Source organism: Argopecten irradians, chromosome 7, assembly GCF_041381155.1.
Source record: "Argopecten irradians isolate NY chromosome 7, Ai_NY, whole genome shotgun sequence".
In the NCBI taxonomy this organism is placed as follows: domain Eukaryota; kingdom Metazoa; phylum Mollusca; class Bivalvia; order Pectinida; family Pectinidae; genus Argopecten; species Argopecten irradians.
The window spans coordinates 29552858-29578711 of NC_091140.1; the positions used below are offsets into that span (position 1 = coordinate 29552858).

Sequence of the window (25854 nt, forward strand, 5' to 3'; positions counted from 1 at the left end):
ATTCGGAATTAAGCACATCCTTTATTTGGTGAACTTAGAATAGCAAACAAAGTTATCATCACACATGCAGTTTATATGTAACTTATTTATGAGAGAAATCTACATGTAATCGTAACTATTCTAAAAACAAATTAACATACATGTGTATATACTAAATACACTAAATGTATGTATCAATATGCCTTATTTAGACAAGTAGATAAGCTTGTTGTAGACTAAATTTTGTAGTTGTACCTATTGATTTAATTGATAAGTTCATCATAAATGTATAATTCTTTGTGGAGATGACTTGAGAAGAGGAGAAATGTCAGAATTTCAGAAATACTTTGGCCATTACATATATGTACCTAGCAATACAAGACATTCATTACATTCTTTTAAGTAATACAATACACTGTTATAAGCAATACATTATAATGTTATAATTACTGCATAAGTTGTTATTATAAATACAATACACAGGGATTTCCTGGATGCAGATTTTCTGTTTGGCTGCAGTCCTGCCTCCACCTTGGGGCCAACGTATAGACATGAGGCGTGTGATATTAGCGGGAGTCACCGATTGGGGTCCGGAGTTGCTTCCCTTGTGTTCGTTTGAGAAAGCGACTCTGTTGCGATGATGAATCTGTAGTACTACAGTAGAAAGCTTCCTGTAGGTTAATGGAGGGATATTCCATGTCTTGGCGAGGGAAAAAGGAAAGAAATGCATCATAGTGGTGGCTGATAAAGCAGTCAGGACCTGTGGTTCATAGTATTCTGTGTAGAGTTCGTCTAAATCTATATTAGTCCCAGCATCCTGTCTCAGATAAACAAAACAATTTTATCAATGAGATCGCAAAGACATTTTAGTCTTCAACAAAAATAACTGTTCATGTAGTACATACATCAAATTGTTGACAATAAACCTAAGTTTGACAATCAAAGTTTGACAACCAAAGTTTGAACCAAAGTTTGACAATGAACTTAAGTTTGACAAACATTTTTTTATTCTGAATATAACTAATAGACAAGTCCTTTCCTCTGCCTTTTCTTCTTTCACTTTTCCATTTTAACATTTGAAAACAAAACTAACTACACATGTACATCCATAATTGTTAATATTGATGGTGGCCAACAATCGGCTATATTGCTGTTTTGGTTGGTTCCAAAATGGCAGCACACTACTCTGGCCCTGTTACACATGTATGCCTGGAATGTTGTTTTAGATTACATAAAATATAATCTACATCTAGGATCCAAGGACAAGGTATCTCTAGTTTTGACTTTGATTGTTCCTGGGACTCCTAGATTTGAAATTTGAAAGTTCCATATTTGGGAGTTCATATTGCTAAAATTATTGTTACTGTATATATATCTTATACTGTAATGGCATTAAAATAAATCAAATGCTAATTGTTGCATGTAGTTCATTTTATATGGATGTAAATTTTCATTTTAATTACCTTTCACAATAAGGCCCTTAAAGACTCCCATTACTCTACTTTAGGTGTCCTTTATTATTTTATTTGTGTCAAAGGCACTAGAAAACCTTTATCAGGAAAATTATTCCCAGCAAGGACAATTTTAATGTGAAATTTGAGGAAGGTATCTTCTTTCAAAGAATTACTTTAATTCTTTAAGAAGGACTGGATTTAGATGGGCAGGCGATAAGTGACATCATTTGATACCAGTTCTTTTCTAACTGTTAAACAAGAATATTTTCTCAAGTGCTTATTTTCGCGATCTGCATGTATAAAACTTCAGTTGTGTCGTTATTTTCGCGATAGATACACTTTCAGTCTTTTAATACAAAATATTACGCAATGGGGGTGGGAGATTTCGTGATCAAGTAAACTCCGCGTAATTAATGATATTGTTATCAATTAGTTTTAAAATGTTGATTGATAAACTACCTGAAAGATCAAATGTAAATTCGTTTTTTTAATCACTACATCTTAACATTACAATTTTGACATCCAGATGAAACCATTTCCCGTCAAACCTAATCATAATTGTAAGGTATCATTATAATTAATCACAGCCATCATTTATAAATATCATCATGAGTTAAGCAGCAGAAACAAAATGTTCATAAACTTAATAATTGGGTCCAAATATATCACATTTTACCCTTACAAATACAATTAATTACATACAATTCCAAAATTAAAGAAAGAACAGTTCATTATAAAAATTTCAGAGGTGAATGAGTTGAAAAGATATATATATACACATGTATATCGTATTTGACCAGGGTGCTTAAAAAATAGAAAAAAATAAAGGAGTGCTTAATTAATAGAACCAATATGAAATTTGATTATCAAATAATTATTGTACAATGCCAGCCATAAATAATTTTGTAATTTGTCAATTTGGCTCTGCATTTAATTTGAAGAAAATGGGGTCTACAAAGAGGAAGTGCACTTGTGGGCATGGGGTTGCTTAATAAGTCTTCAATACAAAATAAAATCTGAAATTATATTCAACATAAGGGGAAACACTTTCTCCCATTAGTTAAGGCTGATAAGAACAATCAACAAATATCTCCTCACAACATCTTTGTAGAATTAAATTGAACTTAAATCCTGCTGAATGTTAAAATTATACTGACCGTTTTATTGACCGGTATGAGGCTCGTATTATCGTCCAGTCCGACCAAGATAAACAGGTCAGCCAAAACTGTTGTGGATCCGAACTGGAGAACTTTCTGCCATTATCTGGTCGGACATGATGAGGATTGGTAAGGTCAAGGTCAGGATACAGAGGTCAAGGTGAATAGAATTTTGTTTTTCACTTTTCCTATGTCATGCTGTATCATCTGAAATGTAAGTTTTTGAACAAGTAATGAAGAAAAAGTCTTCATTGACAATTGTGAAATTTATCTACCATAAAACCTTTAAATGTTAAATACTAAATCAAACTCAAAGATATTACTTTGCAAAAATAAAATAATACATAAACATATACATAAAACAATCACTATTTCGAATAAACAATGAAAAAAAGAAATCACCTGTTCAACAGCACACACACCAGCTAAACGCAGTAAGAACATACATTGTATATGCATTGGTCTAACAACGAGCCAATCGAGGCCAGTATCAGAATAGCTATAGAGTATATGCATAGTCACAATCTCCATGCTCTCATAGTAGGAAGGTATACACATGTATTATTCATACAACTAGCCATGACTGAAGGCTGAATAACTTCCTTAAACATAAGGGTCAGGGAAAAATTGACTTTTTTAAGTTAACACTCTGTTTATGTGGTCAGTGTAATAGAAGTACACTGACCACAAAGCTTGTATGGTCAGATAACAGGAGGGACGTCTCACCAGTACACTGACCACATAGCTTGTAGGGTCAGATAACAGGAGGGACGTCTCACCAGTACACCGACCACAGCTTGTAGCGTCAGATAACAGGAGGGACGTCTCACCAGTACACTGACCACATAGCTTGAAGAGTCAGATAACAGGAAGGACATCTCACCAGTACACTAACCACAGCTTGTAGGGTCATTTAACAGGAGGGACGTCTCACATACCAGTTCATTGACCAAAACTTGTAACAAAATATAGGCTGAAATAAAAATTCTATTAAAATGATAAATCTAATATTAATATACATTAAAACACAATTTTGTACATGAATTTAATATATTTGTATTAAAATCTGTATTAATAAAGTGCCAACATATATAAATTAATAAAAACTTGAATTTTTCAATACATTTAGAAAATTAATAAGTATACATGTCATTACTTGAAGTATTCTATTGAAATGTTCTAATTAGAAATTTTATAATATATTACCAAATTATAACTAATTTGTTATATTTTATAACATGGACACAAATGTAACATAACATGTTCAAATTTAGAAATTTGATCAGATTTAAAATATGTATACAAGTGCAGCATATGCGTGTAGTCATATGTTAATTATATAATTGACCAGACATTTGTGTATGCCTTGTAGCTATAGGTATCATGTACTAGTGGTCAGGTTTTGATGTAACTTTGAATAAAATTGATATATATATTTATCATTCAACATGAACTTATAGACCTATATATACCCCATCGAAATCATGTATAGTTGTAACTTCCCTCAGTGCTCTACATGAGTGCTGGGACACATTTAGGGATTCGGAATTAAGCACATCCTTTATTTGGTGAACTTAGAATAGCAAACAAAGTTATCATCACACATGCAGTTTATATGTAACTTATTTATGAGAGAAATCTACATGTAATCGTAACTATTCTAAAAACAAATTAACATACATTTGTATATACTAAATACACTAAAATGTATGTATCAATATGCCTTATTTAGACAAGTAGATAAGCTTGTTGTAGACTAAATTTTGTAGTTGTACCTATTGATTTAATTGATAAGTTCATCATAAATGTATAATTCTTTGTGGAGATGACTTGAGAAGAGGAGAAATGTCAGAATTTACAGAAATACTTTGGCCATTACATATATGTACCTAGCAATACAAGACATTCATTACATTCTTTTAAGTAATACAATACACTGTTATAAGCAATACATTATAATGTTATAATTACTGCATAAGTTGTTATTATAAATACAATACACAGGGATTTCCTGGATGCAGATTTTCTGCATCTCTGACACACAAAAATGAAAAATTAAATGATGGAAGTCCTTTGGACTCAATGTGGAAGGAATTTAAAATGAAAATTACAGGTCAATAAGCATCCTCGATATTCCAGGGCTTCCGATCACTTACGATCACTACACCCGTGGACTATCTCATAGTAAAACTGGAGGCAACAGAATAGAACAGGTAATTTAGTCATTTGATGTACATCAAAAGAGCGTATAACGGTACACTGTGGTCGACTGTGTGGCTTTGATATTAGTCATCGCTCTCTCTGTAGTCTTCAAAGGAAATCTTTGCTGGCCTGTGATTGGTCAAATGTTTTCGGCTGAACTGCCTTCAATTTCACTATGAGATAGTCCAGGGGTGTAGAGATCGCTAGTGATCGGAACCCCTGGAGTATCAAGGATGGTCAATTAGATGAAGTAGAAGCAATAATTGTCTATTTTTATCAAAAGCATATACAGTAACTACAGTACAAGATATATTTTCTGGTACAACATAGAAAGTGTTATAAGATCTACAATAAATTTTAGCAAAAAAGGCTTCAAAGTTTTTATAAGTGACTCGCAAACTTCAAACCTAAGAGTCCCTTGGACTCCCAAAGTTAAAACAAGAGGGAAATCCCTAAATACATTTTTATATTATAGGGACAATTTTAAGTAAAAAAAGGCACAATTAAATTTTGATTTACTTAAAAAATAAATCAACCTGTTCTAATGATAGTAGATGTGAATGGTTGTATCAACAACATTATAGTAAAAACTGCATCCCCATATTTTGCATGAGAACAATTTTTCACAATTATTATGTCATTTTTACAGTTGTCCCTGACAAAGTCCACTAGCTAAAACAAGTATCGTTAAGCGCATATTTTTTTCACTTGCTATTCTGGTATGTCTACTTGCAAAATGCAAGTAATACATCCTGAAATTCAAGCCCTGCAATATCACTTTTTTCAGCTTAAGCTAAAAAGATTTCTGCTAAAGTCGAAAATATTGTTTTATACTTACGGTAAGTAAAAATTAGAGATAATGCAAAAAAAACGTCTTTTAACTTAAAGATGCTTTATAAGTGTGAAGGATTCGTGTCTGTCTCTTTACACTACTAAACACCACGCGAGACGCTTATGAACCGGGAATAAAAACCGTTTTTCTCAACAAATACTTGTCTTATCGAGTCAAACGAAACGCCAATGTAAAGTAAATTAAATTTCACAACGTTTATAACTTGCTTTAAAGACGGAAGATTTAGAAGAAATGTCTTAAACTATCGTTAAAAAAATACGACCGCTCATGAAATGGCAGCACGCTTCAGAAAGTAAGACGGTAACCCTCGCACCCCCATGCTACATCAAAGGCTGCGGCGGCGGATATCAAAGGAAATCAGTCGTCGCCCAACGTCACGGTCAGTGCACAAACACAAAAGCGCCTGCGCTGTCTTTGCCCAAAACTCAGTGTGACTTATCCTTCTCATATACGTCCTTGACTTAAAGATGCTCCACCGCTGACAAAAGGTATTTTTTCTCTATCAAAAGCAGGAACAGACTATTTAGTATTTTTCTTCGGTTACAAAAGTTACTTACTTTACACCATTACCACCATTGAAAAGTTTGAGCTTCTAATTTTACTTTTCAGTTAAAAATATAAAAAAATAATTATTTGCATCCCGAAAAAAATCCATGGCACTATATCCTATATAGAATGAAGGACTGATTGCGCATGCACCAAAGGTAAAATCAGTTATTTTATATTATTTTTTGTGTTAATTAGACATATCTATACACGATTAAACACCAATAATTGTTCAAATGATGAATATTATTTAAGCGCTGTCGGCGGTGGAGCATCTTTAAGGTTATATATACATGTAGCTCCATACTTTTGAGAAAACGCATGTTATTTTTTTCTAACACGTCAAGTTCCACAATAAATTTAATTTTATTAATCCAACCCTATAGTTAGATCAATATGATAATGTAACTATAAAGCTAACAACTAGTATGTACATACATAGGGTACCCAGTATTCATTAGACATCAATATTTTAAAATGATACTTATCCAATCAGTCCTTATGACTGGAATATAAAGATAATCTCATTAAGCTGATAGAGTTCTTTTTTCTTTCATTTTTTTTCTTAATTTGTCAATAGTGATACTTTTAACAATTGTAAATAACATTATAAGTAACCATACCCATGCTGCCGGAGCTCAAAAGTCGGTGTAGGAGGGGGGGAAAACCTAAGCTTATCACCACAAAGATTAAATACACCATCAATGCCTCCCCATAGGTGTTTACGCTTTCAAAGAGGCTGCAATCATCGAAGTATCAGCGAATTGTCGCTCGAGTAGTTGTGATTATATATATGTACTGTACACAGGTAACTACATGTACCTGTGCACTAGTCTAAATGAATCCTAATGTCGTTACTACATGTCGTTACTACTGACAATCCGTCTCTGGTTACATGTCTCAATTAATAGATTAAAATCGAAGTAAAACAACAATTTCATGTTGACAAACAAAGATAAAAATAGCAATATAACGTAATTACCTTGTTAAAAATAAGATTTTCTCACCTTCGCAAAGAAATCACGTGAGGAAAATTTACCTGTCACCTGTGGAATATTTACTTTCACTTTTTATTTTGCACTTTGGATTTCGTACATAATAGTCCCGGTATTTATTCTAAAAGTTGATAAAATCTGAGCAAAATAAATAATATTATGCATGTAGTTAACCTTATAATGTATTTTAGGTGATATTTTTGACACAAAAAATATAATAAGATAGTTTGAAAATAAATTTTATATATTAAAATGACATTATAGAAATTAAAAGCAAGACATCACTTCAACAAAATGGCGGCAATTAGAAACCCGACAGAAACGAGGAAGCGGCGGAATTTTTATACGTGTACGTGTATGATAATAACACTGGTCGTTATTGCGGTGTATTGTTTCACAAGGACAGGTAATACATTATTAAAAGTTATTTTCAAAAATAGCTGAATGATTAGAATAATCCAGCCCGGTCCGTTTTGCAGAAACGTTAGGCCTAACAGCAGATTCTGGTTTTAACACAGTACAACATGCACACTCGTTACCAACAGATTAACATGAAGTGCTGCACATTTGTTAGGGAAATGCAATACAAATAATGTAGGCGAAGTTGTTGCGCGTTCATACATTTTAGGGATATGGCTAAGTATATCAGTATATACCCTGGAAGGACCAATATTCGTCAGGGTAATCAAATCTTCTGTATATCAACAAACCAGCAAGAAATAAAATGTACCAATTTTATAAACACGAATACATAATATTTTGTCTTACTTGTAGAACAAGTTGTCTATCAATTTGTTATTTATCTAATTGGCGATACGGATTATTTCTACCTGCCGGTCGCTCGGTGATGGCCGACACAATACTAGGGACCTACATTGTACATTTGGTTTTTCGTCAGGGGGCTGTTTGGCTTATTATGAAAATCCAGGTAATTCCAAATAAATGTTGAGCAGCAGGCGTTTGCGAGACCGTGTTTAAGCTGAAAATTTCTTTTCAACAGTACTGCACCGAAAATTTCGGGTATGTTGATTCGCCAAAATAACTTATAATAACCCAAAATCTTGGTTATGAATCACATGATCAGACAAGTGATTTCCGGTACATTGTTGACATTCTGCTGATCAGTGCACATGGACAGTCAAACGCTGACGGTAGGGTTTTAAATTTTCATTTAAAATGGACTTAAGAAAATACCTTCATTTTGGGGTATATTAATTTTTGCTACATATGTTTTACAAAATCACTTGGTTATAGCACACAACCTTTTTTAAGCAAGACAAATTTTCCTTTTAAATCAAATCTGCTTTGGCAGACGAGTCTGAGACGACACTCTTTATGAAATCATGCGATAGTTCATGAGATATAAGCAAAATTGAAAACATGACGAAAACTGTTCCCTGACGAATTTAGGGCACTTGACCATAGAATTGACATATTTTGGATTATCTCCCTTTATCTTTGATTTCATTTTAAGTATTTTGTAGGGATACCCCACTGAATCGAATTTTACAGTACTTATGATGTTCAGAAATAGCAAAGAAGAAAAGAAGCCAAAACCAAATGATATTTTGTCTAACACCTAAATTTAACAATGATTTCACTTTGACTCCAGTTGCTGCCTGGGTAAAGAGCAATCAAGAGCTGCAGACACCTAGGTCTGTCCTATCTGAAGTAACAAATGTATTTGGGTGTTTCCGACAGGATCAACAGCCACAACAATCTTTTCCCAGCCACCTTCTTCAAGTTTTCCACGAAGATCTTCAAGTGTTCTATTTATTCCTTGTTACTTATCTGTGTCCTCTCGTTCCAAGGGAGACAACCTCGGCAGTAGCTGGTATTATTGTGTTAGGTTTTATACTATTTACCTGTGTAATATCGAGGAAACCATCAAATAAAAACCAGGAAAGAACTACTGTACAGACTAGTCCTCCAGGCCAGGCAGTAATACAGAGGAATGGCGGTAGATTTGAACAGCGTGATCGAGATCCTCACAGATCTACACTATATGCACAGATCAGTAACTTGACAAACAGAAAAATATTTGGAATTCTGGTAATTTTTGCTTTCCTAGGGAGCTTACCATGGGAGTTTGTTCGACTGTACCAGATAGAAATTGCTAAGAAAATGGCAAATTTGCAAGAAGTAAGTGTATACATTTTATAAGTATTTTTTTTATCAATTTTTTAACTGGTCACAATTACCAGCCTTTGGAGTATGAAATATTTAAAGTTTGTAAATGAAATTGAAAGTGATCTCTTTTTTTCTACAAAATGTCTCATTCTATTATCAAAACTTGGAATATTTAGTTAAAGAGATTCAAAATTGGAAACATGATTTACCCTTTAATGTATGATAAGCATTTTTCTATTAAAACATATAACATCAGCTATTCCTCCATAATATTTTATCAAGCACAGAATTAGTAATAAATTACATCCCACAATTCACATAGATCTACCAGTGTATATTCTTTAAAATGAATAGTCGGATGTAGAAAACGGTCTAATTGCGTTCATTGGCCTTCAACTAAACAAACGTACATGTACTAGTCCTTATTACCAAAATGAAGGTCAAGTTCTGCCAATTTTGAAATTATGGAATAAACCCTGTGTAGATTTAGCAAATTTCTAAAAATGAATTTGTCCAACTCTATGAAAGCAAGGCTGCTTGGAAATGTCGACACGCATACGAATATAGCCAGCCGGGAGGATGTTTTAGGATTCCTATAATATGAATTAATTTCTTCTAAATTTCACTGGAAAACCATTTTTAGCGATTTTAGCATTCCTTTGAATTGCCTGTGAAATCAATTTAATCAAGTCTGTACAACTGTATATGTTACCAATCACAATAGATTGTACTCCAAAATATTACGATATATTTGTAGGAAGATTTAGCACTAATATTATTAATTGTATTCAACCCTATAGGTACCCCTCTCCCTTTATTAGGCCTCCATTTCACCTACATTGTCTTAAATACAGACTTAGGGTATATATGAAAACTGTGTACTTGGTTCTTTATTAGGTTCCTTTTGTAAATTGATTAATGGCTTACTCTGTTCATAGGCAATAATTTTGTGAAAAATTTATCCAAATTTGATCCTTCATTTTTAAATGCCCTGGGTGCTTATTGGGTCGACAATGGCAGGGTTTTCAATATTAGGGGGTACCTAGTACTTTTTGCCAGTTAAACCTGGTTGTAGTACCACCTGATTTGGGCTAAATTACGTTAGATAACATACAGATAATAAAGAAAAGTACCCCTTGAAATTGCAATTGTACCTCCGTCGCCCTCCTCACCTGAAAATAATGAAACTTCTGCAGTGGAATTTCAATAAGTGCATTGTAATAAGTTTCAGACTTTGTTTATAATAACAAATTTGTTCCCTCCAGGGTGTTCCTGATGAGTGCATGCCCAAGCAAGTATCGTTTCTACAGAGTATACGTATCTGGCTTGTCAGTTTAATATCGTGGCAGACCAACCCATGTGAGAAGTACTACAAGATGGCAATGGTAGATCCTTTATGGGAAGTGTCTCCCGTATTGGTAAGGTTTTTTAGTTGGTAATTGGTTTAGATTTCAAAATTTTAAAGCTTTTTTTTTCTCCCTTTCTTCTTCCATATTGTTGGCTACATATCCTTAGATGATCCTTGACTTATTTGCCTTTTTAGACCTAATAAGCTGTTCACATTTTCAACTTCTGTTCAACCGGTGGGATCTAGCTGAAACTTGCCTGATATGATCCTGAAATGGTGACAGTGCCCAACCAATGTGTTTTTATATATTTTTTGGGTTGATCAGAAATCCAAGATGGCCGCCATCTTGAAAACATTTTGCTCGTGCGATTTAGTTGAAACTTGCCATTACTGGGTATTGTGACTTCGACTAGGACTGTTCATGTAATGCAATATCTCCTAATTATATAATTATAACTTACAAGTGAAAATAATTTTTTTGCAGGTGATAACATCAACAGTCACTCGCTGTATAATTTATCCCATGGAACTTATATTTGAAAGTGTGGGTCGGAGTTTTGGACTTTTCTTCAAAGAGATTCCATTTCATTGGCAACCAATAATGTTTGCCGCCATCGTCATTATTCTGATCATTACCATAGTAATGCTAGGTGGCTATAGACTCCATATTCCCTTTATCTTTAAAATGGAGCCGAAGACACCTGTTATTGTAAATAAAAATGTATTGGTATATAGCCAATCACCTGACAAAAACTCTACACCAAAAATTAAAAACTCTAAAGAAAGGAAGAAATATTCTGTGAGGAGCCTTCAGGGAAAGGACATGACTGATGGTAAAGAATTTGATCACAAACTTGATGAAAATGTAAGAAACAAGGGGAAAAATGAATCTAAAAGAAAATTGTCTAAGGGAGATAACTCTAAAAATAAATGATTTTATTGTTTAATAAGAAGTATAGACTGTGGCGCATAATGCTAATGTCTTGTACTATTCTTACTTCTTGTGATGTCCCATCTAATGCCTGTGATATTATATATCGTTAATTGGTTTACAAATCTCTTTAGCTCATACTTCAGATTTATTTCAAATATTGAATAAATACTCATTAAAATCATGAAAACTGAATAACTTTTGTGATTGTTATTTATCTTGACTAGCCAATGTTACCAGTACACAATAAATATGGAGATCTAGTGTTAACTTTGGAACACTAACAGGATATAGAAACAGCTAGATTGTCTTCTTGATCTGCAGTTACTATGTATTGCAAAATGAATCTGCAATCATATGGAAGCTGATCGTCTGGAAAACTCAAAATCCAGATCAGTCACTGGATTTGATTATTAACTAAGCAAACAGAATCCAGCTTCTGGAAAATTCTCTATCTAGACAGTTTGGCAGGATACGATAGTATTCAGATTATGGAGGTTTCACTGTAATCTAATTATGTACATGTAGGTCCTATATTCTGCTATAATGGCTCCATCACACTATTGCATTGCAGATTTTTTTCCTGAACCAAAATTAACCAGAATGGAAACAATTTTAGACAGAATTTGTTGTCTGGATGGTAGAAGGGGATACCATCAAAGTGGAACCGATACTAGAAAGTATTTGTTGTCTGGATGGTAGGAGCGGATACTACCAGAGTGGGGATGATACTAGACAGTATTTGTTGATACTAGACAGTATTTGTTGTCTGGATGGTAGGAGGAGATACCATCAGAGTGGGGACGATACTAGACAGTATTTGTTGTCTGGATGGTAGGAGGAGATACCAACAGAGTGGAGACGATACTAGACAGTATTTGTTGTCTGGATGGTAGGAGGAGATACCAACAGATACCACCAGAGTGGGGACGATACTAGACAGTATTTGTTGTCTGGATGGTAGGAGGAGATACCATCAGAGTGGGGACGATACTAGACAGTATTTGTTGTCTGGATGGTAGGAGGAGATACCATCAGAGTGGGGACGATACTAGACAGTATTTGTTGTCTGGATGGTAGGAGGAGATACCAACAGAGTGGAGACGATACTAGACAGTATTTGTTGTCTGGATGGTAGGAGGAGATACCAACAGAGTGGGGACGATACTAGACAGTATTTGTTGTCTGGATGGTAGGAAGGATATACCACCAGAGTGGAGACGATACTAGACAGTATTTGTTGTCTGGATGGTAGGAGGAGATACCACCAGAGTGGAGACGATACTAGACAGTATTTGTTGTCTGGATGGTAGGAGGAGATACCAACAGAGTGGAGACGATACTAGACAGTATTTGTTGTCTGGATGGTAGGAGGGGATACCAACAGAGTGGAGACGATACTAGACAGTATTTGTTGTCTGGATGGTAGGAGGGGATACCATCAGAGTGGGGACGATACTAGACAGTATTTGTTGTCTGGATGGTAGGAGGAGATACCACCAGAGTGGAGACGATACTAGACAGTATTTGTTGTCTGGATGGTAGGAGGAGATACCATCAGAGTGGGGACGATACTAGACAGTATTTGTTGTCTGGATGGTAGGAGGAGATACCACCAGAGTGGAGACGTTACTAGACAGTATTTGTTGTCTGGATGGTAGGAGGGGTTACCAACAGAGTGGGGACGATACTAGACAGTATTCGTTGGGCTGTATGGTAGGAGAGGATACTACCAGAGTGGAGACGATACTAGACAGTATTTGTTGTCTGGATGGTAGGACGAGATACCACCAGAGTGGAGACGATACTAGACAGTATTTGTTGGGCTGTATGGTAGGCGGTTGGCGATACTAGGTTAGTGTACCTTTAGTTTTTTGGTTGATATATAACCTACAACTAATGCAAATTGAAACAGTCTGCGGCGGTCAATATATTTCAATTACTGGCAATCGTTGGTAAACGACCCTTTATTAATATGATGGTACGGAACGTTTTTACATTAAATATACGCCGAACCTCACTGTAACAAACCCCTGATAACTACCCCTGTCGTTTAATTTTGATGGTACTTTGTTTATTTCTATCATTATTCTGAGATTATGTATTCCATGTTTGCGTGTCGAAGCCCGGTATATACACAAAGTGCTGTTATTCTCTGTGCGACAGCTATGTCTAGTTTAGTTTCATTCAAAGCGTCTTGCTAATGGAATATTAAGCGAAGTTGTTTGAATAAAGCTAATGACACTTTCACTTACTTTGATATAATATTACATTATCCACTTTTTTAGCGTTGTTATATCGCTTCATAATTCTTTCTCTGACAACCTGAAAGAAAGAAAAAAAACATGTAAAATGTAAAAGGCTAAACAGCGTCGTCTAAGTACTTTGTGGTGGACATAACATGCTTCAGAAACATGAAAGAGTTACTCTAATCCTGTCGATGGCGGCATGTTAAGTGACAATCATTTCTTATTGCGCGACAGCGCGCTATTCCATTTAACCAAACGCAGCATTCATGAAGATACCATGTAAGATCACTCTCATGTTGTACATGTATGATACTGTAAAATTGGCTCTACACACGTTTGAAACTCAAAGGATATAAATCAATTCCCAAATATTCTTCCTTAATTTCTGTTTATACCGCATACTGTAGCTGGTTATTTTCGCGGGTCAATTTTTTCGCAATTTTATCAACAAACGAGAAAATAACACTTTAGCGGGATTAAATTATCGTAAAATGGCTATAAGCTTACAAAGATTATTCCAAAAGTGCTGTTAGGTATTTTTTTTATTAAAATAAAGTCCTGTTTACAGCTATGGTCATTTGAAGGCGGCCTCCTGTGTATGTGATGTGATGTGTGCATGTTTTTGGGAGACTGCGGTAAGTTCGTGTTGTGTCTTCTTGTGATAGAGGAACTCTTGTCCTTTTTATAGTGCTATCTCACTGAAGCATGCCGCCGAAGACACCAAACACCCTACCGCTGTTAGACACAAACGTGTACTAAATATTAGTGATCGAGATTTGATTTAATATCATTTAGCATTGCTTATCACCAGGCAGCATGTTTAAGCTGAATTACACAGGCCTAATACACAGTTCACAGCAACAGGTGCCCCATGCCTGGTACATTGTATATACTGGTCTACATAATGTGAGTTGGTATTTCGAGTGAAAATATCGTTAAACATATCAATGCATAAATTAGAAATGGGATCTTTTAATTTAGGAACGAAGATAGGGTCAATTAATGTCACGGAATTCCTTCCTTCTTTCCTTTCCTTATCTGCAAATCACTTTACGATGTAATTGATTTTTACTTTTAAAATGATATACACATATACAGCAGCGTGCATCTTATATACATTACATATACATTTACATCTACTATGTACCTATATACAGTTATGTACTAAGATTATTACTTCTGTGACATGTAAATCATATGTGATGATAACAGCAAAAGAACTAGCTCAAGAAGCATTCAACTCAACATATAGAGCATTTATGATGATAAAACTTAAAACGATTTCTTTTTTAAAACTTGGCAACGTTTAGGTTTTGCACTGTACCACACGAATACATTTAACATAGTTTGAAACCAAACTTGAAAATTATCCGAAATGTATGTGCCATCTGATGGTATCGGCCTTTCACGGTAATGAATAAACACCTGAAGCGAGCATTGTTGGTATTCTCTGTTTTAAATAACACAAATTCTTTCAGATTCTGTTTTCATGTATGCTTCCTAACGACTAGAAGGGCACGATGATATATTCGACATATCTTTAATGGACACAAATGATGCGCGTGATTGTCAAATCATTCGTCAAGTGAACATGCTGACATGTAAAAGTTTTCCATCGTGGGACAATTATTTGGCGCAGAGTCGGAAAAGAAATTAAAAGCTGTCAGAGTTACACCATGCTTTTAAACATTTCTGATTTAAAATGAATTACTTTTGATTATCAAATAGACACTTAAAAGAATATAGCACGTGATGAAATCATGATTTGAATTATGACGGTAAAGTCTGTACCAGTCCGTCTCGTGGGAACCTTAAATATCTGCATTGAATGACGTCACAGTATACATGTACATGCGTTACGCACAAATGCGCGAACAGAATTTCGGGATCGGTCGATGCTGCATGTGTTGTTCCTCTGGGTTTTTTTCTGTGGACCTGGCGATAAGCAAATACGTCTACATAAAATTTTATTTACAACGTGTAAGTGTTTCGTTCTATTTTGAGAATTTCGCTCACTGATTTGTCAAAATGGGAAAAAAATCAATACCAGAGTTAACTCACATCATTTCAAAACGTCTTCGATATCTTGGACGCAAATAGCGTTATATATACCTTCTTGTGTACGCAGTCGCTGCCATGTATACGCAGTAGCTGTCTTGTGTACGCAGTCGCTGCCATGTATACGCAGTAGCTGCCTTGTGTACGCAGTCGCTGCCATGTATACGCAGTCGCTGCCTTGTGTACACTACGTAGCTGTTCTGTGTTCGTCGTCGGTGGCCTGTGTACGCCGTCGCTGTTCTGTGTTCGCCTTCGGTGGCCTGTGTTCTCAGTCGCTGCATTGTGTACGCCGTCGCTGTCCTGTGTATGCCGTCGCTTTTCTGTGTTCGTCGTCGGTGCCCTGTGTACGTCGTCACTGTCCTGTGTTCGCCGTCGCTGTCCTATGTTCTGTATTCGCTGTCCTGTGTTCGCCGTCGCTGTCCTATGTTCTGTGTTCGCCGTCGCTGTCCTGTGTTCGTCGTCGGTCGCCTGTGTTCTGTGTTCGCCGTCGCTGTGCTGTGTTCTGTGTTCGTCGTCGCTGTGCTGTGTTCGCCGTCGCTGTCTGTGTTCTGTGTTCGTCGTCGCTGTGCTGTGTTCGCCGTCGCTGTCCTGTGTTCGCCGTCGCTGTCCTATGTTCGTCGTCGCTGCCCTGTGTTCTGTGTCGCTGTCCTGTGGTCGCCGTCGCTGTCCTGTGTTCGCCGTCGCTGTCCTTTGTTCGCCGTCGCTGTCCTGTGTTCACCGTTCCTGTCCTGTGTTCTGTGTCGCTGTCCTGTGTTCTGTGTCGCTGTTCTGTGTTCTGTGTCGCTGCATGCCCTGTGTTCTGTGTCGCTGCCCTGTGGTCGCCGTCGCTATCCTGTGTTCGCCGTCGCTGTCCTGTTTTCGCCGTCGCTGTCCTGTGTTCACCGTCGCTGTCCTATGTTCGTCGTTGCTGCCCTGTGTTAGTCGTCACTGTCCTGTGTTCGCCGTCGCTGTCCTGTGTTCGCCGTCGCTGTCCTGTGTTCGCCGTCGCTGTCCTGTGTTCGTCGTCACTATCCTGTGTTCGCCGTCGCTGATCACTTGGCGTTATCGCTGAACACCATCGTTATACGCCGCTGTTACCTTGTATTCGTCGAAGTCATCGTGTGAACGTTGGTGCTATTTTGTATACCGTAGATGTCTTGTGTGCCCCTTTGCTGTAATCTACACACCGAAGATATATTGCATACGCATTTGCTGTATACTGTACGCTTAATATATAGTGTATACGCATTTGCTGTATTTTGCACGCCTTTGCTGTATGTTGTATACCTTTGCTGTATTCTGTACCTATTTGCTGTATTACGTATACCTTGTCTGTATTGTGTACACTAGCTGTAGATGTATTGTCGCTGTCAATAAATACCCGATACATTCAATTAATTCCACCAATTCCTTCCCATGTAGAATCGAGGCTCTCGTTATAAAAACAGTTTACAACAGCGATAACTCTTTGATACTACGGTATTATGATATCGATATTTCACATTCTTTATCACGCCTGTGCTCTGTACTGTTCCGGCCGGGAGTACATTCTGATGTTTGACATTATGAATGTGTCTCGTTCGATAATAATGCAATGCCTAGTTACCATTGTTTCTAATTAGTACAGCTTTAGCGAGACAAGCACTTAACTGTATCCACCCAAGTCATGGCTAATGTGTGTCTAGGCAAGTCGTTAGCAAATACTTTACACGAGAGAAGTAAGATAAATGAATCATTAATAGTCGTATTTTGTAACTAAAGACACCAATGTAATCAATGGTGGAAATGTTTGTAATTTTTGTAAGCGTCTGTCGCCAATACCTTTCAAAAGTGTAATTTATTCCTTAAAACTATCTTTAAACTAAACATAATCTTTCCTATCTTCTTCCTATACAGAATTTAATTTCTGATTTGTTCGGGTTTGAAGCTCTTCAAAAAGTATGAACATGTTATTGGATGCCAAGATATAATGACCAAAATGTATAAAGCGTCAAGATGATCGAAACGGAAATTGTGTCGTGATACAATGATCAAAGCGTAAAGATACAAAGATCAGTTCGTAATGATCGCCAAGAGGGTCTAGATACAGCGTTAAAAGTGTATAGAAAGTCATGATGCAATAATCAAAGCGTAAATAGATTGATTCAAGATACGAAGATCAAAGTTCAATGATCGTTTTTTGATCGTCAAGATACAAACATCAAAACGTAAAGAGAGAGTTAGGATACAAAGATCAAAGCTTAAAGAGCGTCAAGATACAAAGATCAAAATGTAAAGAAAGTCAAGATACAAAAATCAGTTCGTAAAGATCGTCAAAATACAACGATCAAAGTGGAAAGATCGTCAAGATACAAATATCAGTTCGTAAAGATCGTCAAAATACAATAATCAAAGTGGAAAGATCGTCAAGATACAAATATCAGTTCGTAAAGATCGTCAAAATACAATAATCAAAGTGGAAAGATCGTCAAGATACAAAAATCAGTTCGTAAAGATCGTAAAAATACAACGGTCAAAGTGGAAAGATCGTCAAGACACAAAAATCAGTTCGTAAAGATCGCCAAAATACAATAATCAAAGTGGAAAGATCGTCAAGATACAAAAATCAGTTCGTAAAGATCGTAAAAATACAACGGTCAAAGTGGAAAGATCGTCAAGACACAAAAATCAGTTCGTAAAGATCGTCAAATACAATAATCAAAGTGGAAAGATCGTCAAGATACAAAAATCAGTTCGTAAAGATCGTCAAATACAATAATCAAAGTGGAAAGATCGTCAAGATACAAAAATCAGTTCGTAAAGATCGTCAAATACAATAATCAAAGTGGAAAGATCGTCAAGATACAAAAATCAGTTCGTAAAGATCGTCAAATACAATAATCAAAGTGGAAAGATCGTCAAGATACAAATATCAGTTCGTAAAGATCGTCAAAATACAATAATCAAAGTGGAAAGATCGTCAAGATACAAATATCAGTTCGTAAAGATCGTCAAAATACAATAATCAAAGTGGAAAGATCGTCAAGATACAAATATCAGTTCGTAAAGATCGTCAAAATACAATAATCAAAGTGGAAAGATCGTCAAGATACAAAAATCAGTTCGTAAAGATCGTCAAATACAATAATCAAAGTGGAAAGATCGCCAAGATACAAATATCAGTTCGTAAAGATCGTCAAATACAATAATCAAAGTGGAAAGATCGTCAAGATACAAAAATCAGTTCGTAAAGATCGTCAAATACAATAATCAAAGTGGAAAGATCGCCAAGATACAACAAAAATTGGTTCATAAAGATCATCAAAATACAACGATCAAAGTGGAAAGATTATCAAGATACAAAAATCAGTTCATCAAGATACAAAGATCAATTCGTAAAAATCATCAAGATGCAATGATCAAATGTTAAGATCGTCAAGATGTAACGATCAAGGCGTAAATATCGTCGATACGAAGATCAAAATGTATTTAGAGGGCCAAGACACAAAGATCAATTCGTAAAGATCGCCAACATGCAAAGATCAAAGCGTAAATAACGTCAGCATACAATGATCGAGGCATCAAGAGCGTCAACATGCATTGATAATCGACGCCCAGGTTGATTTGTAAGAATAAATTCATTAAAAAAACAACATCAAAAATTACAATTACACTGTATAATTTAATTAGTTGACGTTTAGGTTTTCAAATCCGCGTAGCTGACGTAACTTTAAACGGTGTTGTCCAGGGAAGCGCTTATTTCGTTCACTTAATTGATATTGATAAAATAAAGAAAAAGTAGCAGACTCGGATAAGGGGATATCGATTGGCCTGTATAAACAATTGGGAGTTCGTGTGTCATCCGTCAATGTGATTACCGGTTTTCTCCGTGTTTAATTAACTCTCGTAGCTATCGAATTACTCGCTTCTTTGATTTTGAAAGGATTAGTAACATATTGAATTTATGGTTTGATAAATTCCATTTAAAACTCTTCTGTATGGTCACATATTGAGACGCCGATTTCACGAGAATTCAATTGTCCTGACAACGCTGCTCGATTTAATATATCAAGAAATATTTTAATCATTTCTCTGGGCCCTATTTCTTACAATGGTGAATATAGTACCAGTCGTAATGTTCATCAATGAGTTCATATATAGGGGCTGTAGTATAATACATTGTGATGACATGGAATTTGAAAGAAAATGACACTGACACACGAGCTGATTTAAGAAGAATATTTTATTGCTTGTCCACTTCAACGATTGTAACCGACATGATCAAAAATGCGGTTGTCAATTTTACAAAAAAAAAATTATGGCGTTAATAAAAATAATTCAATTTAATTTCACCGAAATATATCGTATATTAACCGAATCCGTAACATACCTTAATCAACTTCATATCTTTGTGTGTGTACCGGTAATCCACTCCGTATATTGTTTATATACCTGTTATTCAATCCGTATGTTTGTTGGTGTACTGGTAATCCACTCCGTAGTTTGTTAGTGTACTGGAAATCCACTCCGTATGTTTTTTGGTGTACTGGTAATCCACTCCGTATGTTTGTTGGTGTACGGTAATCCACTCCATATGTTTGTTGGTGTACGGTAATCCATTCCTTATGTTTGTTGATGTACTGGTAATTCACTCCGTATGTTTTTTGGTGTACTGGTAATCCACTCCATATGTTTGTTGGTGTACGGTAATCCATTCCTTATGTTTGTTGATGTTCTGGTAATCCATTCCGTATGTTTGTTGGTGCACTGGTAATCCACTCCGTATGTTTGTTGGTGTACTGGTAATCCATTCCGTATGTTTGTTAGTGTACTGGAAATTCACTCCGTATGTTTTTTGGTGTACTGGTAATCCACTCCATATGTTTGTTGGTGTACTGGTAATCCACTCCGTATGTTTGTTGGTGTACTGATAATCCACTCCGTATGTTTGTTGGTGCACTGGTAATCCACTCCGTATGTTTGTTGGTGAACGGTAATCCACTCCGTATATTGTTTCTGTAGCGGTAATCCACTATGTTTGTTGTGCATCAATAATCCACTTCGTATGTTTGTGTGTGTACCGATAATCCACTCCGTATGCTTGTTCTTTAATGTACAGGTGCTCCACTCCATTCGTTTGTCTGTGTACCAGTAATCCACTCCTATTCTTTTTAATGTAACGGTAATCCACTCCATATTTTTTCATGTACCGGTAATCCACTCTGTATGTCTGTATGTACCGGTAATCCACACAGTTTGTTTTTATGCACCGGTATTCCACACAATATGGTTGTTTGCACCAGTACCAGTAATCCACTCCGTATGTTTTATGTACCGGTAATTTCATCCGTATGTTTGTTGGTGTACCGATAATTTACTCCTTATGTTTGTATGTACCGGTAATCCACTCCATATGTTTGTTTTAATCGGTAATTCACTCCGTATATTGTTTATGCGCCGGTAATTCACTCCGTTTGTTTGTTGGTGTATCGGTAATCCATTCAGTATATTTGTACGTACTGGTATTCCACTTAATATGTTTGTTTTTACCGATAATCCACTTCGTATATTTGTATGTTCTGGTAATCCGTTCCGTATGTCTGTATGTTCCGGTAATCCATTCCGCATATTTGTATGTACCGGTAATTCACTCTTTATGTTTTTGTGTACCGGTAATTCATTCCACATATTTGTGTGTACCGGTAATTCACTCTTTATGTTTGTTTGTACCGATAATCCACTCCGTATATTTGTATGTTCTGGTAATCCACACCGTATGTCTGTATAATCCGGTAATCCATTCCGCATATTTGTGTGTACCGGTAGTTCACTCTTATATTGTATGTACCGGTAATCCATTCCGTATGTCTGTATAATCCGGTAATCCACTCCGTTTATTTGTGTGTACCGGTTATTCACTCTTATGTTTGTGTGTACCGGTAATCCACTCCGTATGTTTGTATGTTCCGGTAATCCATTCCGCATATTTGTGTGTACCGGTAATTCACTCTTATGTTTGTGTATACCGGTAATCCACTCAGTATGTTTGTTGGTGTACTGGTAATCCAATCCGTTTATTTGTATCTTCCGGTAATCCATTCCGCATATTTGTGTGTACCGGTTATTCACTCTTATGTTTGTGTGTACCGGTAATCCACTCCGTATGTTTGTATGTTCCGGTAATCCATTCCGCATATTTGTGTGTACCGGTAATTCACTCTTATGTTTGTGTATACCGGTAATCCACTCAGTATGTTTGTATGTACTGGTAATCCACTCCGTTTATTTGCTGATGTACCGGTAATCCACTCCGTATGTTTGTTGGTGTACTGGTAATTCACTCCGTATGTTTGTTGGTGTACTGGTAATCCACTCCATATGTTTGTTGGTGTACTGGTAATCCACTCCGTATGTTTGTTGGTGTACTGGTAATCCACTCCGTTTATTTGCTGATGTACCGGTAATCCACTCCGTATGTTTGTTGATGTACCGGTAATCCACTCCGTATGTTTGTTGGTGTACTGGTAATCCACTTCGTATGTTTGTTGGTGTACTGGTAATCAACTCCGTATGTTTGTTGGTGTACTGGTAATCCACTCCGTATGTTTGTAGGGAGACCCCCGGACCCCCAAACAACAAAAATATTGCGCCTTCGGCGCTCACAAATTCATTAAAATGATTCGTAAAACTCATCTCAGTCATTCTAAATCGTAATTTTTTCCTAGGGAGACCCCCGAACCCCCAAACTCAGGATTTTCTCGCGCCTACGGCGCTCGCATAATCATCAAATTACATCGTAAAACTCTTCTCAGTCGGTATAAATCTTAATATTTTCCCCGGGTTTCCAGACCCCAAACACCAAAAATGTCGCGTCTTCGGCGCTCGCACGCCAATTTGGCTAATTTCCGTATTTATTAATTTCCAGTTAGTTACGCCACTGCCTCTAGATGTATACAAGGATTATATGTAATGTTATATGTAAAAAATATATATATTTAATTAGTATATTTGTGTTGAATTAATCTCCTCCTGTGGGCGTTGGGCACCAGGGGGGTTACAAAGTATTGAGGACCATTGCCCCCCCCCCCCCCCCCCCCCCATTAGGTTTCAACTTCCTACGCCATGCATGTCTTACATCTACATGACAACTTAGAGGAGTTGACATGTTTTCTTGCTAAAAAAAAGTCCCATATAGTTTTACAGGTGAGGGTTTTGTTTACCTATTTGTAGGTGATATACCCTGTGGACTGCTAGGTGTATAGGTACATGAATGAGCGCACGTGTGTCGATTCACGAGCTTTATATAGGGGTCGGTGAGTCGTCGGAATGTAAAACAAAAATGGCTGTCCTCAACCGGGGAATGTCTCATAAACGATTCTTGGAAAACAAGTATACTTATTTAAAAAAAATCATGTTAATAATTTTAACTTGCATTGTCAGCTTTAAAACGTGTGAGAGCCAGCAAACTCTGTTGATGCAGATTTTCTAGGCTACTTAATGACAAGTAGAGCCTGGTACAGTATATGCAGTAGATGTTTGTATAGGGAAATCGTGCTGGTGAAATTCAGAAATTGTAATTTCTGCAGTTTCTATTTACTCAGACTCTGCAAAAATCATTATTTAGTATGCTTTTCCAAAAAAAAGTTCTTTACTTCTCTTTTTCTTTTAAAGACTTTATTTCGATATCCTGTCTTATCTCTTTCCTTATGATGATGAAATTATGTTTGTTTGATACATTTCGGAATGCTTAGCAAATGCTACGTATAGACTAGGCTTAGTGGTTGACATACGCAGGTGTAAGCAATCACGATAATTAGGATGGAGATTGGAAAGTGTTAATAACAATGTCGTGTAACATTTGTGGTGTATTCGAGGTAACGTTCAGTACCCGATATTCTTGTCCGTTTGTAGAGAACATATATTGAATTTAAGTACAGTAAGATGGTATTTGAGAACGAAAATCGAGATAGCGATACAGTTTAAGTGTCACTTCGTCCGTTTGCCGAGAACAAAAACCGAGATAACAGTATGAACATGTGATTTTGTGTATTTATCGAGATGAAAAGTCGAGCTTACATACTTCGAGAACAGAAGTCGACATAACATGCATCGAGAACAGAAGTCGAGATAACACTACATCGAGAACAGAAGTCGAGATAACAGTTCACACATCGAGAACGGAAGTCGAGATAACACATATCGAGAACAGAAGTTGAGAAAATTTAATTAATCCGTACTTCTGCCTCCAGTTTAGAGAGATTTTATGGCGTTTGACAACTTTATCACAGCCCTGCAGGTAAGCGTTAGAATTGTACCTGCTGCCCCTATTGCATGATCGTAAAAGGCGACTAAATTTAGAATCTTTTCTTTTCTCTTCTTCCTAACTGACTTTATCTTTCCTAAAACCTCCCTTGGCACTGCCTCACTTTTGGCCTTGAGTTGAGCGTTCGCCCCTGTGAGGAAGGCTCTAGGTTCTGTCCCCTGGCCGAGACACACCAAAGTCTATAAAAGTGGTAGTTTCTGCTCCAGCTTAGCGCTCAGCATACAGGGAGTGTGACGACTGGTTCACCCGTTGTCAGTATAATGTGATCGGGTGGGGTGTGTTGCTTGGTGTCTTCGGCGGCATGCTTCAGTGATATAACACTAAAAAAAGGGCAACAGTTCCACTATACAAGAAGACACAACATGAATATACCGCAGTCTCCTAAAACATGCACTTTGCACAACATACACACTACACACCACATACATGGGAGGCCGTCCTTACACGACCATAGCTGTTAATAGGACGTTAATTAATCAAACAAACAAACAACTTTATCAAAGGGGTGGGTATCACAACATGGAAACAGGTTAATGGTCATGAACTACATATATACCGTTTCTGCATACACTGTTCAAAAACTACATTCGTGCAATGTACATTTCTAATGTTAGGCAGTGGTATTCGGGCAGTTAGCTTGTGACAACCAATTGGCCCAGTTTCATGTATATTCAATTTCATATCATTCTCAGGAAAGTTTTGCAGAAATTAAGGAATGTTCCTTAACTTGAAATGTTTTTCTGAACTCATGTAATGGAGAATTTTAAGCTAAGAAGTTTCTTTTTTCCATAGTCGCTGTAGGTACCGTAATGACAGTCCCGACAACAGGTCTCCAAAGGAACTGACAGCGAAAAGGTACATGTATATTATGTATGAGACTTATATCTTATAATGATATAGCGGGATATATGTAAACCTCGAATGTTTTAACTAAGACCAACTTGCACTTAATGCGTTTGATTTTCCTGTTTGTTCAGGAGTTTTATATTATACCTATTCTCATCAGTAGTGGCTGTAATCAAAGCAATATAAACTGTAGTTTGTAATGGTTAGCAGCTATATACCGAGTTCTCCGGTTACCTACACGGAAACAGTCTGGCATAGCTTGGGACAGCAAAACAGCCATGGCAGCGATCGGATTGGTGTGAAACATTGTAACTCTACCTGTCTGTGTCGTTATCGTGAGTGAAGCTAATTATTCTAAACTAACGAGCCTTTAATTCTTATCTCGGCAGCCCGGGACAGAAGCTGGGCAGTAGCTACTGAAGCAAGTACCACCATATGTATCTGCTCACTTAGATTATTTTCCGTCAAGCTTTTCATGTAAATGATGTCCGATATTGCCGCCCTCTTTCAACTCTGACCTTTACTGGTGTTTGTGGCCGTTGTACGATTGGTTGATGATTTCCGTGTGCTGCGCGCTTTAATATTCCAGTGTGAAACGAAATGTCCGTGTTCCGGTAAACAGACCCACCACAAACATGCACGCGCCAGAGCATACAGTTGTGCCTAAAAAACATTGAGACATTATCACACTTTACCGGCTTTCACATAATTAGTTTTATCATCACGTGTTTGCCATGAGGATTTATCGTCACGTGCTTAACCTCTTCCGTAAATAGTTTTTTCCGGGATTGTATCGCTTAATCACATGGATATTAAGTTGGATTA

The 25854-nt window shown here is 36.6% G+C and overlaps 1 protein-coding gene and 1 long non-coding RNA gene across 3 annotated transcripts; one reads left to right on the forward strand and one right to left on the reverse strand.

Moving 5' to 3' along the window:
• Positions 1-505: 505 nt before the first annotated feature.
• On the reverse strand, positions 506-7270 carry LOC138328089 (uncharacterized). Its single transcript, XR_011209161.1, has 3 exons — positions 7199-7270; positions 2591-2797; positions 506-796 (listed from the first exon to the last, which is right to left on the reverse strand). It is a non-coding gene; the product is annotated as an uncharacterized lncRNA (long non-coding RNA).
• Positions 7271-7471: 201 nt separating this feature from the next.
• Positions 7472-11784, forward strand: LOC138328090 (uncharacterized). Of its 2 annotated transcripts, none has more exons than XM_069274702.1 (4): positions 7472-7592; positions 8799-9328; positions 10582-10734; positions 11149-11784. In XM_069274702.1, exons 1-4 carry the CDS (start codon positions 7481-7483, stop codon positions 11596-11598), a joined length of 1245 nt encoding a protein of 414 aa, XP_069130803.1. In that variant the 5' UTR covers positions 7472-7480; the 3' UTR covers positions 11599-11784. The 2 variants fall into 2 exon arrangements, with proteins under 2 accessions (XP_069130803.1, XP_069130804.1); XM_069274703.1 differs by having other exon boundaries at positions 7472-7535.
• Positions 11785-25854: the final 14070 nt, after the last annotated feature.

Coding starts and splice junctions, on each gene's coding strand:
- LOC138328090 (XM_069274702.1), top strand. CDS start 7,481: ATGGCGGCAATTAGAAACCCGACAGAAACGAGGAAGCGGCGGAATTTT. Junction 7,593..8,798: donor GTATTGTTTCACAAGGACAG/GTAATACATTAT, acceptor CTTTGACTCCAG/TTGCTGCCTGGGTAAAGAGC. Junction 9,329..10,581: donor AAATGGCAAATTTGCAAGAA/GTAAGTGTATAC, acceptor TGTTCCCTCCAG/GGTGTTCCTGATGAGTGCAT.